We start from the raw sequence: 19,768 nt of genomic DNA on the forward strand, positions 1-19,768 counted from the left end.
AGACTGAAATTGTTGCCCATTCTTCCTTTGCAAACAGCTCAAGCTCAGTGAGGTTTGATGGAGATCGTTTCAGAACAGCAGCTCTTTCCACAGATTCTCGATTGGATTCAGGTCTGGACTTTGACTTGGCCATTCTAACACCAGGATATGTTTATTTGTGAACCATTCCATTATAGATTTTGCAATAAATGTCTCAGCCACAGCTCTAGCGCTATAGTCTACTCAGCTGCAAAATATTAGGATAATACCACAAAATTACTCCAAATAAATAAATAATTAAAAGTTTTAATATTTGCGCTCAGAGATAGACCTTTATATATACTAAACTCACTCTTCAAGTAGAAGTGGAAAACTAAGTAGCCAACCTAAATTGCAACCTCCAATTAGCGATGAGGGTCAGGCACCGCCTACTTGACTCTTTACAAAAAACTTCAAAAATAGAAAATAAAATAATAAAAAATTTTTTATAATTCAGATTATGCCACGTATACAAAGTTCACCATGGGGCTAAGGAGAATAAAAATTGTCCATAGAAAGAAGAAAAAGAATTACCTTGAGATTAGCTTCTTTGAACTGATAGTGCTTAGCAGTCCAGGTCCTGTGCATAGGAGGTTCCAATGAAACGACAGCGATAATATTAATAAAATCCAGAGTAATGACACCATGTGAGGAGAAGGGTTTGATGCTATAAGTTGCGGACGCTTGTCCCGGCCGGAGACAGGCGTCCTCTCTGCAGTGCGCCCTCCTGGGCTTGAGGCGGTAACGGCGCATGCCGAGAAAAGCTGACAAGGTCCGCAGGACCTTGTGTGACGTCACAGTCACGTGATCACTCATGTGACTAGCTATGGAGAGCGGTGAAGCTCAAAAACATCCGACGCGTTTCTGAATCAACGGATTCCTTCATCAGGGATACTCCATAGCGGATAGATAGCATTTATATACCCTCCACCTTCAGAGGTTCTAATTCAGACATTGAAAGCAAAAAGTTCGATTTCACTATTAAGCCCATTAGGCATCAGAGTGTCCATCATGAAAATCCATCTACTTTCTTCTTTTGACATCTGATGGATGAAGTTGCCTCTCCTCCAACTTCTATTAACCACTTTGATGCCTGTCACTAATGTACCTCTTGTAAGACCCCCATGATTAATTAAAAAATGATTGGAGAGGGGGTGACCGCTAAATTTATTCTTAATATTCCTCAGATGTTCCGCTATCCTTATATGCAATGGACGTATAGTCCGGCCAATATATAATTTGCCACAAGGGCAGGTGATTCCATATATGACCCCCTTAGTTTCACAAGTTATGAAGTCCTTAATTTTGACCTCCTGAAATTTATTTGAAATGGACAATTGCTTTCTGAGACCTAATTTTCTACAATGTCCACATTTGTTGCATGGAAAAAACCCTTTTGGGGGTGTGTGAACATGTACATGACTCGTCAACATAGGTTTAGGAATAGAAGGGGCTATTGTATTACCGAGATTATTTGCTTTCCTAAAAACAAACCTAGGATAAACTGGTAACTTTTCACCGATCACTTTATCGTTTTTTAATATATTCCAGTGTCGGTTAACAATCTTTCTAAGGATTTTACTGTTGGCATTGTACTGCGTAATAATAGGAATATCTTCCATAATAGAACACTCGGTGTTTTTCTTTTGTTGTATCAGTAGATCCTCTCTCGGCATTTTCCTAACAGTCTCCTTGATTTCACCCAGGGCCTTAATGTCATACCCCTTTCGGACAAATTTATTAGTCAGAAACACCGCCTCCTTATCAAAATCTTGTATTCTAGAGCAATTCCTATGAGCCCTAATGAGCTGGCTTTTAGGTACATTCACAAGCCAGCTTGGAAGGTGGCAGCTATCCAGAGAAATGAAATTATTAGAATCTGTTGGTTTATGAAAAACCTGAGTCTCTATGTGATCATTTTCAATAAAAATTTTCAAATCTAAAAAGATAATCTCTTTATGACTGGTGGTGGCTGTAAATTTTAAAAAATATTGATTTTTATTTAGTTCATTTAAAAATTCTCCCAATAAAATAGGCCCACCAGACCAGATAAAAACAATGTCGTCTATGAATCTCTGCCATAGGACCAGGTTCTTCCATAGGGAACCTCCCGGGTAGATGATTTCTTGTTCCCACTTGCCTACATACAGATTAGCATAACTCGGGGCGAACCTGGTCCCCATGGCAGTCCCCCACTGCTGGGAGTAGTAGTGCGCCCCAAATCGAAAAAAGTTGTGAGTTAAAATAAAATTTATACAGTCTAAAATGAATTGAACCTGGTCGTCCGGTAGATCGCCATCCTTAATCATGAAGTATTTTACTGATTCACACCCTTTGTCATGTTGAATGACAGTATATAAAGAGGCAATGTCTAATGTCCCCAAAATGTAATGGTTTTGCCATTCAATATTTTTCAAAATTCTTAAAATATGTGTACTATCTTTCAGATAGGCCGGAAGTTTAGGGACTAACTTCTGTAAATGGCAGTCAATAAATTTTGATAAATTGGCCGTGAGATCCCCTATTGCCGATATAATTGGTCTACCGGGTGGGTTTAATGGATCCTTATGTACTTTTGGTAAATAGTAAAAATAAGGGATCCTAGGGTGCAAATTATTAATAAATTCCAATTCTTGTTTATTTAAAAAACCTCTTTCAAAACCACACTTCAAAAGAATTTGCATCTCAGCGAGATAGACATCAGATGGATCTTTCTCAAGTAGGAGATAGGTTCTTGTATCACCCAGTATACACTGGGACTCCTTTTCATAGTCTCTATTATTCAAAATAACGATCCCACCCCCCTTATCGGCTGGTCTGATGGTAATTTCCTGATTCTGTTGAAGCCGTCTGATAGCTTGACGTTCCTTATTTGACAGATTGTATCTGAAATTATTACATCTGCTCTCAGATATGTTTTTAATGTCCCTTATCACATTATTCTGGAAAGCCTCAAAAGACTCAGAATACTCCTGAATAGGGTTAAAATTTGACTTCTTTTTCAACAAAGTATGTTGATAAGGATCTATCAGCTCAACCGCACCTTCCGCATTTTCACTAGTACATTTTTTCTTCAGATAGTACTTTTTTATAGCCAATTTTGTCATAAATAGTTTGATACCCATGAAGGCCTGAAACTTATCAAACTTAGTGCTAGGGGCATATTTCAATCCTTTATTCAATAGACTCAATTCGTTCTGATTCAGAACGTAGTCACTTAAATTAAAAATCTTTTGGTCTAGAACCACTAATTCCCCTGCTTGGTGTGTTTGGTGACTCTTTTTTTTGGTTGATTTCCCACCCCTACATCCCCTTTTTCGTGTTTTTTTTGGCCTACCTGTAAAAAAGGAAGATGGCTCTGTTTGGTTTTCATTCTCAATGGCGCTTTCCTCTGTTTATTCAGAGGTTTAGTACCCAAGCTCATGCCTGGTTGTGAATGAATATGGTCAACTCTTGAGTTAAGGGGAGTAGTCCCTAAATTGTCTAACACAATGAATCTATTCTGAGTTACAGTAGAAGGCAGTGGGGTAGAGATGGATGGTGATATTTCATCAATATTAGAGTGCGCAGTATTGACCATCAGACTATTGCTCCTAACAGTAGTGCCCTTGGTCTGAGAGTACTCAACATCAGAAGTGAGATGGATTGAAAACCGCTCACTAGATGTTAATGAAGAGTTTTCCACCCCCTGCACTTCATCTATAGTAATCAGTGGACTTTGTGTCCTAGATGAATTTTGGTTCTCACTATGGAGGAGATCATCCTCCGTTGTGTTTATAGGCTCAGATGCTCCAGATCCTGTACAGGGGTCACCCTTCAAGAGGGCAAAATCTCTCCCAAATTTCCTGCGTTTCTTATCCATAATCTCTTTTTCCTTTGACTGTATCCTCTTATGAATATTCACTGACAAATGTAGGATCTCAGGATGCAGTTCATAGGGCTTAATTTCCTCAAAAATATCAGAAATCACTTTCCTGATTTTCATTAATTCATTCCTTCGTTTTTCAATGATAAAACATACTGTTCGTTTGGAAAATTCCTTGAACATAGCATCCCACTCGGCCATAGTTTCACTATCGCCAATGTCCCCTGTAAGGGGTTTATACACAACAAGACCCCTTGGTATACAGTCAAAGGATAAATACCTTTCCAGTGTGGCTATTTCCCATAAATCTCTCATTTCTTTAATCAAATACTGTTCCAATTTCTTTAGGGATTGAAACACCACACTAAGATTTTCGGTACTAGCGGCTTTAGAGGTCTGTGGGTGCGGTAGATGAAAGAACTTTTGAATGTTGTATATTCTTTCTTTCCTATCTGTCCAAAGACCACTCATGTTTAAAAATAAATAAATAAGTGACTAAATAGAAGGCAGTAATCAAAAAAGGAAAAGGGGGGGAGGGGAATACTCCTAAAATAGCACAGCTGCTAAGAGGCAGTAGTGGTAAAAAAAGAATAAAAAATAAATGTCTCAGCCACAGCGCTAGCGCTATAGTCTACTCAGCTGCAAAATATTAGGATAATACCACAAAATTACTCCAAATAAATAAATAATTAAAAGTTTTAATATTTGCGCTCAGAGATAGACCTTTATATATACTAAACTCACTCTTCAAGTAGAAGTGGAAAACTAAGTAGCCAACCTAAACATCCAAACTTTTTGCTTTCAATGTCTGAATTAGAACCTCTGAAGGTGGAGGGTATATAAATGCTATCTATCCGCTATGGAGTATCCCTGATGAAGGAATCCGTTGATTCAGAAACGCGTCGGATGTTTTTGAGCTTCACCGCTCTCCATAGCTAGTCATGTGAGTGATCACGTGACTGTGACGTCACACAAGGTCCTGCGGACCTTGTCAGCTTTTCTCGGCGTGCGCCATTACCGCCTCAAGCCCAGGAGGGCGCACTGCAGAGAGGACGCCTGTCTCCGGCCGGGACAAGCGTCCGCAACTTATAGCATCAAACCCTTCTCCTCACATGGTGTCATTACTCTGGATTTTATTAATATTATCGTTGTCGTTTCATTGGAACCTCCTATGCACAGGACCTGGACTGCTAAGCACTATCAGTTCACAGAAGCTAATCTCAAGGTAATTCTTTTTCTTCTTTCTATGGACAATTTTTATTCTCCTTAGCCCCATGGTGAACTTTGTATACGTGGCATAATCTGAATTATAAAAATTTTTTTATTATTTTATTTTCTATTTTTGAAGTTTTTTGTAAAGAGTCAAGTAGGCAGTGCCTGACCCTCATCGCTAATTGGAGGTTGCAATTTAGGTTGGCTACTTAGTTTTCCACTTCTACTTGAAGAGTGAGTTTAGTATATATAAAGGTCTATCTCTGAGCGCAAATATTAAAACTTTTAATCATTGTAGATTTTGCTTTATGTTTGGGATCATTGTCTTGTTGGAAGACAAATCTCCGTCCCAGTCTCAGGTCTTTTGCAGACTCCAACAGGTTTTCTTCAAGAGTGGTCCTGTATTTGGCTCCATCCAATTTCCCATCAATTTTAACCATCTTCCCTGTCCCTGCTGAAGAAAATCAGGCCCAAACTATGCTGCTGCCACCACCATGTTTGACAGTGGGGATGGTGTGTTCAGGGTGAGAAGCTGTGTTGCCGTTACGCCAAACATATCGTTTGGCATTGTTGCAAAAAAGATCGATTTTGGTTTCATCTGACCAGAGCACATTCTTCCACATGTTTGGTGTGTCTCCCAGGTGGCTTGTTGCAAACTTTAAACAACACTTTTTATGGATATCTTTGAGAAATGGCTTTCTTCTTTCCACTCTTCCAGAAAGGCTAGATTTGTGCAGTGTACGACTGATTGTTGTCCTATGGACAGACTGTCCCACCTCAGCTATAGATCTCTGCAGTTCATCCAGAGTCATCATGGGCCTCTTGGCTGCATCTTTGATCAGTCTTCTCCTTGTTTGAGATGAAAGTTTAGAGTGACCGCTGGGTCTTGGTAGATTTGCAGTGGTATGATACTCCTTCCATTTCAATATGATCGCTTGCAAAGTGCTTCTTGGGATGTTTAAAGTTTTGGAAATCATTTTGTATCCAAATCCAGCTTTAAACTTCTCCACAACAGTATCACAGACCTGCCTGCTGTGTTCCTTGGTCTTCATGTTGCTCTCTGTGCTTCAAACAGAACCCTGAGACTATCACAGAGCAGGTGCATTTATACGTAGACTTAATTACACACAGGTGGATTATATTTATCATCATTAGTGTCATTTAGGACAACATGGGATCATTCAGAGATCCACAATGAACTTCTGGAGTGAGTTTGCTGCACTGAAAGTAAAGGGCCCAAATAATATTGCACGCCCCACTTTTCAGTTTTTGAATTTCCACAAAAATTTAAAATAACCAATAAATTTTGTTCAACTTCACAATTGTGTTCCACTTGTTGTTGATTCTTCACCAAAAATTTACTTTTGGTATCTTTATGTTTGAAGCATGATATGTGGGAAAAGGTTGAAAAGTTCCAGGGAGCCGAATACTTTCGCAAGGCACTGTAAGTAAAGAAATGTTCACAGTCAGTGGTTACTTACAGCTCTGCTTCCAAGGCCTACATGGTCCTACAGGTCTCTGCTTACCGGTCCTGTCCTTGACAATCTGGAAATTGACAGTAATGTTCGCTCAGCAAATCACTGGCTGAGAAGTAGCTGCTCTGACCATAGTTAATTGGGTATTTACGGTCAGAACGCAGAATCAGAAATTAATGTGAATAGAAGAAATCTCTCTATGATATTGCCCATATATAGGGTTTAGTCCTTGGCTGGGGCTACATCAGGCTAGTGTACATTGGGCCCATGGGTCAAAAGCTTTGCACAACAATGCAAGTGAATGGTCCTTGGGTTAAAAAAAAAAAAAAATCACAGCATGAACTATGATCCATATTTTTGCTTTTTCAGGTTAGGCTAGCTAATGGCCCAGATTAATCAAGACCAGTAATTTTCTTGCAGGTCTTGATAAGGCAGAGCGTAGGAGCCAGATACTTCAGATTCATTAAGGCTGTGTGCACACGCTGCGGATTAGGTGCGGATTCATCCGCGCGGATTTTGTAAAATCCGCAGGTGAAACCGCAGGTCAAAAGACCTGCGGTTTTACCTGCGGATTGCTCTGCGGTTTTGCCCTGCGGTTTTTCATCTCCTCAATGGAGGAGATGGCAAACCGCAGGGGAATCCGCAGAAAGAATTGACATGTCAATTCTTTCTGCGGATTGAAAACCGCAGATAATCCGCGCGGAAAATTCCGCACCGTCTGCACTGCACACAAGAAGAAATGCGTAGAGCAAGACAGGGAGGGGGGGGAGAAGGTGAATAAGCCCCGCCCAGCGGACCGGACAGCGGCAGTTTACATACATCTGAACCGATATAAAAAAGGTATTTATGCATGAAAGGTGTGGGGTCAGGGGGAAGCAAAAGTACTAAGGGAATCCTTATGTGACACACAATTGAATGTTATCATTATACGATAGCTCAAAAAAGGGGTGACAGATTCCCTTTAAATGCATCGGATCAAGAAGTTCTACCCCATCATTAATGTTAGAAAAAAAAAGATAAAGTTGCCATTGCGTAGCAGCCTAAGGGCAATATTTGATAACGGGAACAATACTGGTCTTCCATCATAATCGGCTGACAGCGTTACCTGTGTGCTTTGTACCTCAGCCCAGTGTTATACAGACAGTAATTCAGCATCTGTTCTCGCTCGCTGCTTTCTTCAGGAATGATGACATTTAGTATCCATTCCTAATAGTGTGGAGTGAAGTGCTAAATGTCAGAAGTATGAACAATTGGCGGCAGCTAGCTGTGCCCGGTGAATTGCCAGCGTTGTTCCAAACCTTGGGCAGCAGCGCTGCAAAATATCAATATAGCTGAAACATCGGGTCATTATTGTACTATAAGCGTTGAATAATACATGGCAGTTGCAATTGAAGCATGCCACCTCTGGTTTTCAATATCAGCAGGAAAAAGCAATTTCCAGAGCCTACACCATCAACCAGATATAGAGGGAAAGCACACCTTATCTACATGAACGCTTTATTTCTGAAAGAGCTAATTAAACTGAAATAATAGATTTTTTACTCATTTACAGAACATTATTTATGCATTGGTATTTGCAGGAAAGTGTCTCTTTCTATGAGATAGAAATTCTGTTACAAAGTGAAAAAATAACAATTGAATTAGGAAGAATTGGACAGATTTCACAATTTACAACATGGAAAATTAAATCTTCCCTTTGGGTCTCATGCACACAGATATATATGAATAAGAGAGCCACACAGGCTCGACGATGTACAGAGTCATCACATAGATGTCAGCAGAGTCGTTACCTCTGTATGACTTACATGCTTCTCATACACAATACAGCTTCTGATGAGACATGGTACAATTTCTTTCTGTAGGATTCATGCTGCTGTGATGAAAGTGTGGGATAGAAGAAGCTATACTCGCTTATGACTGTCATCAATGCATTAGTTGGTTATGGCACCTGATCAGTTCTGCACATGGCACCCTTAGGGAATCCACCAGCAGGTGTTTGCTATATAATTTGACAGCAGCACAAGGTAGGGACATAGACCCTGATTCCAGTGATGTATCACTTAGCTTACTGGTGCAGCCGTTAAGATAGAATCACAGTTTTCACTGTTGCAGATATAGCAGGCTCAGTTGTTGAGCTGTGTGTAACCCTGTCCACACCACAGTTTCCTGTGTAAGATGTATAGTGACAGAGAGCTGCTGATCAGTGCTGGGATTGTGGTTGGACTAGGATGCACAAGGCCAGTTGTCCTGTACTGATAATCCCTTGCTCGTAAAACAAAGGTTGGATTGAAAGAGTAAAACCTAATAAGTGACACATCCCTGTAACCAGGGTCTCTGCTCCTACAATGTGCAGCTCTCAGATTATGTACCAAAAACCTGCTGACAGAGTGTTTTTTTTAGGTAAGGAGAGAAATAATAGGTAAATGAGATACAGAAGTTTCTAGGTTGAGGAGTGGCTTAGAATATATAAAGGGGTTGTAGAGCCAGAGGGACAGTAGCTGAAGTTCTGTTTAGGAATACTGACAGCAAGACCTGCAGAAAACCGCATTGCAGAATTCAGAGAGGCAGAAGATCTGATACAAATGACGAGTACCACCTATGCTGGAAGCTGGCAGGTAAGGAGAGGTCCCACATGAAGCATCAGTGGAACAGAGGTGCGAGATACGAGTCCTGAGACTGCTGAGGGTTGAGAATGTTGCCCTGGAACAATGGAGGACTGATTGGTGCCAACCTAGGGTGGAAGTTTATAGAGAGAATTCTAAATATTGCCTCATGGAAGACTGGGAGAGCTGCTGATGTAGCTGGATTGCTGGCATTGCAAAGTAGGGACATGTGGGTGCCAAAACTGTAAAATTGTTTGTGATGATGAAGAAACTAAGAGATGTGTTGCTGACCGAATGTAACCACAAAGATGAAGCCTCTGTCAGTGTTACATGTGAGAAGTATCCAGCATTGTTCCTGCTCTCCATTATGGTTGTTCTTCCAAAACCACAATAAATTGAATCCTGGTTTTAACTATAATGGCCTCTCCTGCTTCCTTGTTTGTGGCCTTCACCACCGGATACCTCAGGCTGCTGCCCCTGGCCGGCTCACGAGGAAGCGGTATAGATAGGGTCAGGATGGGAGTTGTGCACATGACACGTTTATCACTCCTGTTGAGAGATCCACATTCGGTCAAAGGAAACTTGATAGTCACATGCTGGATTGGATGCTGTATCAGATCTACTCTGCCCTCGTAACACTACATGGAAGCACTTAAAGCGAGTGCTTAACTTTAGTGACACCCAAAGATCCCGACTGTGTTATACAATTGGCACCCAAGAGAAACTTGCTGATGCCAACCTGACAGTGTCTGTAGTTTACTGACACAACCCTGCTGACAGGTTCACTTTAATGCCTGCAACGATGCAAAATATTTATCCCAAATGTGGAACGTCTAAATGAAAAAAATTAATCTAAATGGCAGAATTATTTTTGTCACGTCACCTAGAAAATATATTCTGGAATAAAAAAAAAGATCAGAAAGTCATGTGGACACCAAAATTGTATTATTCTACTAATAAAAACTAGAGCTCAAACATCAGAAAAGAAGACCTCGCACAAGTCTATAAACAAAAAAAAAAAAGAAAAAACATTACGACACAATCAGAGTCCATAAATTCTTTTAAGTAGTAAACAAAACAAACCCCAAACTATATTTAGCATCACCACAACCTACTGACCTGTACAGCAAAGTTACCAGGTCATTTTTACCACAAAGCTAAAGTCATAAATACAAAACCCAATAAACCGCAGCAGAATTGCAGTTTTGTTTTTCAATTCCACCACACTTAGATTGTTTTCCTGTTTCTTAGTGCATTTTACATATGGTAAAATGAAGGTGTCATTCAAAACGACAACTCATCCCATAAAAAAAATCCTTTATGCAGCTAGATCAATGGTAAAATAAAAAGTTAGGGCTCTTGGAAAACGAGGAATAAAAACAAAAATGAAAAAAAGGGAGAAATATCTCTCTCTCTCTACAAGGTATAAAAGGAATAACAAATTCCGCAGCACAGATCATATTTATGCCGCACTTTTATCATTATACATATGTTAGAAAAACGTAGGGTATTAGAATATCACAGAGTACAACTTATTTATGAAGGATTTCTCACACTTTGTGTCTAGCAATAGGTAGGAAATAGTGATGAGTGAATGTACTTGGATAAGGTGTTACCTGAGCACGCTCCTGTGCTAACAGAGTGGCGTGCTCGAAAAATATGTTTGAGTCCCCGTGGCTGCATGTTTCCCGGCTGTTCGACAGCCGCCGCTTATGTATAGATTGCCCGTTTTTTAGGCAATCCCTGAATGTGTTGCGGCTGTTGATCAGCCGCAAGATATCCTGCCATGGAGACTTGAACACATTATTCAAGCACTCCAAAGATGCTCGGTTACCACCCGACCATGCTCAGATAACCCCATATCCGAGTACGTTCGCGCATCACTAGTAGGAAATCAATGCAGGTCCAATCCGGTGATGTTTTTAAGACAATGGCAGAATTATCAACAGGACACTCGTCTGTACATGAAACTCTTCACACTGCACCTAGTGATAGTCTGCAATGTTTGTATCGATTACCTGTGCTAATTGTTCTCCCCTAATATTGTCGTTTCAAGTAAATGAGACGCTCATGTTTTTTTATTTTTTTTTTATTGCTGCACTTTCTATTATCATTTTGCACACAGACATCATTGCACTTTCTTACGTTCATGCATAATCTTTAGTGTACCGTCCCTAAACTACGATAAAAATACCCCTCCAGGGTATCTAATAAAAGAAACACACAAAAAGCAATAGGACTATACAGGAATTTACATATCTACACAAATGTAGCATTATTTATTTTTTTTAAACACGAAAAAAACAACTGAAAAATAATACATTAAAATGAAACATTAAAAACCCTTTACCCATATATGTGATATAACACACATCATTCTATACCAGGTGTACTTACAATTTCTTACGACACTCGCTAGCTCGATCAATTTTGAACTCAGGTAGGCTGATGAATCCCTCTGCTTTTTCTTCCTGGAATTCAAAAAGAAACCGATATATATAAAAAAAAAATTAAATAAAACTGCAAATAATGAAAACATTTTTCCCTGAAATTTAGACAACGGACATGACATGTCAAATACAGACAATACAATCATAGAAAACATCTTTAACCCCTTCACCCCAAAGCCGGTTTTCATCTTCCTGACCAGGCCAATTTTTTCAATTCTGACCAGTGTCACTTCATTTGGTTATAACTCTGGAATGCTTCAATGAATCATAGTGATTCTGTTTTCTCGTGACATATTGTACTTCATGATAGTGGTAAAAAAAAAAAATGTAATACGACTGGCATTTATTTGTGAACATATCGGAAATTTGGTGATTTAAAAAAAAAAAAAAATGTTGGCAATTTTCAAACCTCAAATTTTTATGCCCTTAAACCACAGAGTTGTGTTAAACAAAATAGTTTGTTCTGCCGATTCTGTGCAGCTAGATATTTTTAAGTGCCGTTACAGCTATGGCCATTAGGTGTCATAAGTTGCCCTTCTCTTTTATTCATGTGTTTGGAATTTCTGTTCCCCAAATGGTTAATTGTTCAGTACCGCCCCTTCTTTCTGCCCTGGTCAACAAAATGTAACCATTTTTCCAGCCGTCTTCTGAGTAGTGCACACCTGCTCAGCTCTCTGCAAACCATTGCCTATATCAAGCGGATTCCGGTAAGATTAATGCAATAATGAGTTATGCATCTGTGTTAGCAGCCATAATGCAGCCTCCCATGATGTTTGCAATGCATGCTCAGCTTCTGTGATGTTATTTCACTACATGTTTGTTATAATCATCCTCTAGTTAAGCATCCTCTGTTCGGTCAGTGCAAGCTTGCAACCATTAGGTGTTTTAGACATCTTTCTCTTTTGCTGTTGTGTATGTTATATTGCTCAGCTCTTATATAATGCATGATAACAGCATCCTGTATCATTGCTACTGTTGTGATAATACCCTGCATTGCTATTACCTACCAGTATGTGTTTTGTGTACTGTCTACCAGTACTGACATGCTGTATTATCTGTCTCTTGTAGTTTTTACCTGAATCATCCACATTTTGTACAACAATCTCCTGAATCATCCACATTTTGTACAACAATCTGCTGAATCATCCACATTGTGTACAACAATAGCTGCATCATCCATATCTGTGTTCAACAATCTCTGATACCATCTTAAACTTGTGCAACAACCCCTGATCTCATCTACTACTGTGTTCTACTATACCATCTATTATCATCTCCAATTGCTGTCCATATCATCCCAATAAATAATAGACTTAAGCACCCATACAGTCTTGTTTCTGGGAGTGGATGAAAGGTTAAGCCGTATGCTGGTATCCACACAGCGTCATACGTGGAAGAAGGCAGAACATAGTTAATAAACATACACTGCCCACATGCCTACTTTACATCAGCACAATTTTTGAACCAGTTTTGTTTTGTCAGGAAGTTAGAAGGGTTAAAGGTTTATCAGAAATTTCTCATTTTTCCAACTAAATTTACAAAAACTTTTTTTTAGAGACCACCTCACATTTGAAGTGACGTTGAGGGGCCTATATGACAGGAAATACCCAAGAGTGACACCATTTAAAAACTTCACCCATCAAATTCCTCAAACCACATTCAAGAAGTTTATTAGCTCTTCAGGTGCTTCACATGAATTAATGCAAAGTGTAAGGAAAAATGAAATGAACATTTTCCTTTTTTTCTCAAAAAAATTTTACTTTAGTACAAAAGTTTTCAATTTTACAAGGTTATCAGTAGAAAATTGACACCAAAATTTGTTGTGCTATTTCTCACGAGTACACAGATACCTCATATGTGGAGTAAAGCTACTGTTTGGGCACACAATTTTTCCAACCACCCCCAGGACTGGGGGAAATTCGGATGGGGGGGTCAATCTGGAGTGTCCTTCACTTCATAAACCCTAAATCTGTGGGTGTTCCCTGAGGTATTCTCCAACAGTTTGCACAGTGTAATTCCGTACCTAGCCCTCTTACAGAGAAAGTATTTTTGGAATTTTAGCTTCCCTTTGAAATGAAACAGAGATTCATCTATACAGATGTCCCATTGGGGGTTGTACGCCTCAGCAATTGTTCTGCTGAAGTTTTCAACTACTGGTTGAATTTTTTTATAGACGATCAAGCTTAGAATTGTCTCGGGGAGGACACTGCGCATTATCACTATAATGCAAACATTTTTGGATTGTTTCAAATCATGTCCTTGTCATGGCCATGCGGAATACCGGTGCACTGTACAGTATATCAGTAATTCAATATTGCGGAAGCTCTAATTTTCTGACTCTCCATATGCAACACAATGCGCGAAAATGTTATCTCTGTTGCATTTACAGGGGTCCATTTGACGTATAATGACATGGGATTTTGGGTGAAAAATTGTTGGCATCCCCTTTAAGAACTGACCGGCCCGGTACCGAGTATAACCCTGGCCCTAGTGGGTGTTGCACATTCAAGCGTGGCTTCTGATTTGCCTCTCTAGCTATCCTACAAGCAGTTCTCACTGAAATTTTGCTTGGTCTTCCAGACCTTATATTGACCTCCACTGTTCCTGTTAACTACCAATTCTTAAATTACATTTCGAACTGAGGAAAGGGCAACTTAAAAACGCTTGACTATCTGTTCACAATAAATAGTAATTTTAACCACGGGGGGGAACAAATGTTTACATGCCTCTGTATAGCAACTTGCTGAGTATTTTTTCCCACTCTCAGAGTTTTCTTATAGAAAACCTGACATCTCATAAATGCAGCCCAATCCATGGGTATCATGCATCAGGCAGTGACAATGTGATCTCAGCTGGGTATGTTTTGACCCTGAAATGCTGTGGTGTTTCACAGAAAAACATAGAAGCTGGTCACCAAGCCGCATGCCATACTAGTCAGAGAGTTGGGTCCCTGGAGGCTTGTCCCCGCCCACTGCCAGTGATTCACAGGCCTCAGCCTACATGCACACATAGGCAGAGACCTGTTAATTCAGGGCAGCGGGAGGAGAGAAGCTGATGGGGATCCGCCTGACTAACTGGTATGCTATGCGGCTTGGTTACCATTGGCTATTAAAAGTATGTTATTCTCTGAAACGCTGCAGCATTTCAGAGTCAAACATACCTTGCTGAGATTACAGTGTCCGTGCTACCTATAGATTGTGCAACATGTATCAGACGTCAGGTTCTCTCTAAGCCATCCACATTATTCTTAAACTAATTTGTAGCTGGGTTGTAGTTCAGTTTAAGCTACAATATGTGAAAACATAGCACATTAAATATTCAAGGCTTCCTATTTTCCCAATGTATTCAAAAAAAGAGATTATCCATCCAAGTGTCACACTATCGCTTTATTATGGTACTTTGCCTAAGGTGGCAATTCTGAGAAATATGTCACAATCACAGAGAATGTCAAAACTGCTAAATCACAAACATGACACATACAACTTTCACAGGATAGTCCTTGCTGAATTAAAATGGGAGCTGTACGCAGTTCAGTACCAAAATCAAAGCAACACAGTGCTGCATGCTGGTGCAAATACGCTCCTAATACTGTGTATGGAATAGTCTCAATACATGAAAGCTCTAACACTTCTTGTTCTAAAATAAGTTTAGTAATAATACACTGGGTCTTTACATTATAACTGCAAATATTGTGTCCAATAATACTGTACATTTGCACCTTTTATTATAATCAATAATATAACTCAGAATCGTATTTACTATTACTATACTACTCTGATAGTCATCTGTGAAATATACTGCAGACCAGTGAAAATAAAAATATACCTAGAACAGAGTTGTTATCCACCTGAAATACTACATGGCAATACACAATCACAGGGGAATTAAAGGGAATCTGTTGCAGGTTTTAGCTATGGAATCTCAGGGTACCATGATATAGAATCATAGAATCATAGAATCATAGAATCGTAGAGTTGGAAGGGACCTCCTGGGCCATCTGGTCCAACCCCCTGCTCAAAGCAGGATTCGCTAAATTATCCCAGTCAGATGTCTGTCCAGCCTCTGTTTGAAGACTTCCATTGAAGGAGAACTCACCACTTCTCGTGGCAGCCTGTTCCACTCATTGATCACTCTAACTGTCAAAAAGTTTTTTCTAATATCTAATCTGTGTCTCTTCCCATTCAGTTTCATCCCATTGCTTCTAGTCTTTCCTTGTGCAAATGAGAATAAAGTTGATCCTTCTACAATGTGACAGCCCTTTAGATATTTGTAGACAGCTATTAAGTCTCCTCTCAGTCTTCTCTTTTGCAAACTAAACATTCCCAAATCCTGCAACCTTTCCTCATAAGACAGGGTTTGCAGACCGGTCACCATTCTGGTCGCTCTTTTCTGAACTTGCTCCAGTTTGTTGATGTCTTTTTTAAAATGTGGTGCCCAAAACTGGACACAATATTCCAGATGAGGTCTGACCAAAGAGGAGTAGAGGGAAATAATGACTTCACGTGATCTAGACTGTATGCTTCTGTTAATACATCCTAGAATTGCATTTGCCTTTTTTGCTGCTGCATCACACTGTTGACTCATATTCAGTCTGTGATCTATTAGTATACCCAAGTCTTTTTCACATGTGCTGTCACTTAGCCCTATTCCTCCCATTCTATATATGCTTTTTTCATTTTTATTGCCCAGATGTAGTACTTTGCATTTCTCCCTGTTAAAAACCATTCTGTTAGTTGCTGCCCACTTCTCCAGTTTATTTAAATCTTTTTGAATCCTCTCTCTCTCTTCTCTAGTATTAGCTATCCCTCCTAGCTTTGTGTCATCAGCAAATTTAATCAGTTTACCCTCAATTCCTTCATCTAAATCATTGATAAAGATGTTGAACAATACAGGGCCCAGGACAGAGCCCTGTGGTACCCCACTTGAGACATTCTTCCAACTGGATGTGCAGCCATTTACGACCACTCTTTGGGTCCGATCACTAAGCCAGTTATGAATCCACCTAACAGTTGCCTTGTCCATTCCATACTTAGTCATTTTTTCAATAAGGATTGTATGAGAGACTTTGTCAAATGCTTTGCTGAAGTCAAGATATACTATATCTACAGCATTTCCTTGATCCACCCAATCAGTGATACCGTCATAGAAGGAAATTAAGTTAGTCTGACATGACTTATTAGTTAGAAACCCATGCTGACTCTGTTTAATCACTTCATTCTTATCCAGGTATTGACATACATGTTGTTTAATAATTTGTTCAAAGATCTTTCCTGATATAGAAGTCAGACTCACCGGCCTATAGTTGCCTGGGTCCACCTTCTTCCCCTTTTTGAAGATAGGAACAACATTTGCTCTTCTCCAGTCTTCTGGCACTTCTCCTGTTCTCCAAGAATTTTCAAAGATTATGGAGAGGGGTTCAAAAATTTCTTCTGCTATCTCCTTCAGTACTCTGGGGTGTAATTCATCTGGACCTGGAGACTTGAATTCATTTAGGTTAGCTAAGTGTTTGCTCACTATCTTTCTGTTTATAGATATCCTGGATTCTTCTATTCCCTTAATAGGACAGTGAATAACAGTTGATGTTGCATTTCCTTTCTGAGAGAAAACAGATGCAAAATAGGAATTTAAAAGTTCAGCCTTCTCAACATCCTGTCTTACCATTTCATCATTTTCATCCTGTAAAAATCCTATAGCATCTTTGACTTTTCTTTTACTTTTGACATATCCCAAAATCCTTTATTATTGCTTTTGACATCTCTTGCAAGCCTCAGTTCATTTTCAGCTTTAGCTAATCTGATTTGTGCCCTGCAGGTTCTGCAGACAGCATTATATTCTTCTTTAGATATGCCTCCCTCTTTCCATTTTATAAACATTTTTTTCTTCCTTTTTAGCATGTGCTTAAGTTCTGTGTTCATCCATCCTGGTTTCCTTAAATGCTTCCTATTCTTCCCTCTTTTCGGAATTGTTAACAACTGTGCTTTGAGAATTTCATTTTTCAAGATTTCCCATCCTTCCTGGACATTTTTGTCTTTAAGGATATCCAGCCATTGGATCCCTCCAATTCTCTTTCTGAATCCCTTAAAATCTGCCTTTCTGAAATCTAACCTTGACGTCTGAGTCTTCACAGGTCTTCCACCTCTAGTAATCCAAAATTCTAAAATAGCATGGTCGCTACCTCCTAGGGTCCCAGCCACTTTTACCTCCTCAACCATTTCCTCCCTGTTTATAAGGATTAGATCCAAGGTAGCAGTTCCCCTTGTTTTCTCCCTTACCTTTTGGAAGATAAAGTTGTCAGCAAGAGAGGATAAGAATTTCCTTGACCTGTTAGTTTTGCCTGAGAGAGATTCCCAACAAATGTCTGAATAGTTGAAATCTCCCATGACAACTATGTCATATTTTTTGGAGAACTTGGCCATCTGATGCATAAAGAGTTCATCTATATCTTCGGCTTGCACAGGCGGCCTGTAGTAAATGCCTACAATGGTGTCCTTTCCATTGTTCTGTCCTTGTATTCTTACCCAAACAGTTTCCACAGAACTCCCAGTCTCTGAAGCTTCAATCTCTGTGCAGATATACGCGTTTCGAACATACAATGCGACACCCCCTCCTCGTTTATCAAGTTTGTTTCTTGCAAATAAGTTGTATCCTTCTAGTCTTGTATTCCAATCCAATTCCAATATAGGGGCAGAGAGCCTGATCTCAGGGATGTGTCACTTACTGGACTGCTTAGTGTAGTTCTGATGGAATATTTGTTTTCTCTGTTGTAGATGTAGCAGTGCTCAGAATGCTGAGCTGCGTATAACCCCGCCCACACCCCTGCCTGGCTGCTTCCTGTGTGCTGTACATTGTCAGCTAGTGCCTATCAGTAGTGAGGGTGAGTTACACAGATTATTTGTTGTGACTTGCACAGGACACCAAGTTCTCTAGTGATAATATCATGCTGATAAAACAATGATTGTATTGAAACTAACCCACACAGTCTAATAAATGACACATTGCTGTTATCAGGCTCTCTGCCCCTGCATTATAATACTCTCAGATTAAATAGCAAAAACCTGCTCACAGATTCCCTTTTAAGGAATATTTCCATTTTGAACATTTATGGGAGTATCAACAAGATATGCCAAAAGTGCATACATCCATGTCACAAATGGTGCCTGAACTCAGGCTTGCTCAGAAAATATGGAACTTCCATACAAGTGAATGCTGACCGTCGTCCCTACCAGGTGGCTCAGAGCATATATTCACAGTGAGCCATTGGCTTCTCATTCTCATATGCCAAAAAGAGTGTCAAGACAGAATGCAATTGAATAACCTGTCCCATACCCATGTGGATTGATTGTAGAAATACGTAAAGTACATATGTATCTTTGTGTCTACACAGTGGCATCTGCCAAAGTATTACATTCTTCCAACTTCAAGAATAGGGCTTCAGCTGATGAGACAGTATTGAATGCATATATGCAAACTGCCTCTTCAGAGAGAAAGAGGACTTGAACTCTATAGCGCCACCTGTTGGAACTAGCTATTCTACAAGCCACAATCAACCCTTTAACGAGTCTTGCAATATGACAGGATAAAAGCCAAATTAGAATCTCAATCTGAATACATGACAGTTTAGCAGAACAAAGCCATAAAGAAAATCCTGATTTGTAAGATATTGTTAAAAATGATAACAAATTTCTACAAACTGACCTAGATTATTTGTAGACATAAAAAAAACAATGGGGTAGTAGTTTACAGCGGAACTGCTACAGCTAGAAAAAAAAAAAATCAACTGATGATGCCATAAACAAATTTGCTTCTGAATAAAACATACAATCATCAGGAAACGGTTTGAAGCCATGAATCCTGCATCGCTACTAACTGCTTGCATAAATATTCAATCCCCAAGATTTGCAAGAAATGGTAAAATCCTGGATACTTGCTAAAGAATATATTATATTCCAGAGGTGGCAGCCAGAAAATAATTTCTAAATATGCTTTGAAGTTCCACATAATTTCTCTGGGGAGAAACGGTACATTTTTGCTCCTGTCATACTGAGAAAAGACTCTGCGCTTACATGAAACTGATCATCACTTTATCACTAGGGTTTTAGCTATACTACTTAGCATAAAATTGTAATTTTATTCTGTATTTTGGTT

At 39.5% G+C, this 19,768-nt stretch overlaps 1 protein-coding gene across 6 annotated transcripts in view; it reads right to left on the bottom strand.

Annotated features, from left to right (window-relative positions):
- The window catches only part of CNKSR2 (connector enhancer of kinase suppressor of Ras 2), a 589,838-nt gene that overhangs the window by 73,995 nt on the left and 496,075 nt on the right, over positions 1-19,768 (bottom strand). For all 6 annotated transcript variants that reach the window (XM_073565850.1, XM_073565849.1, XM_073565848.1 and 3 more), the window contains one exon: positions 11,571-11,644. In XM_073565850.1, coding sequence (XP_073421951.1) covers positions 11,571-11,644 — 74 coding nt within the window. The remainder of the gene's footprint in view (positions 1-11,570; positions 11,645-19,768) is intronic.

The sequence above is a fragment of the Dendrobates tinctorius genome, unplaced genomic scaffold (genome assembly GCF_039654945.1).
Source record: "Dendrobates tinctorius isolate UK_male_01 unplaced genomic scaffold, ASM3965494v1 ptg000016l, whole genome shotgun sequence".
NCBI classification, from domain to species: domain Eukaryota; kingdom Metazoa; phylum Chordata; class Amphibia; order Anura; family Dendrobatidae; genus Dendrobates; species Dendrobates tinctorius.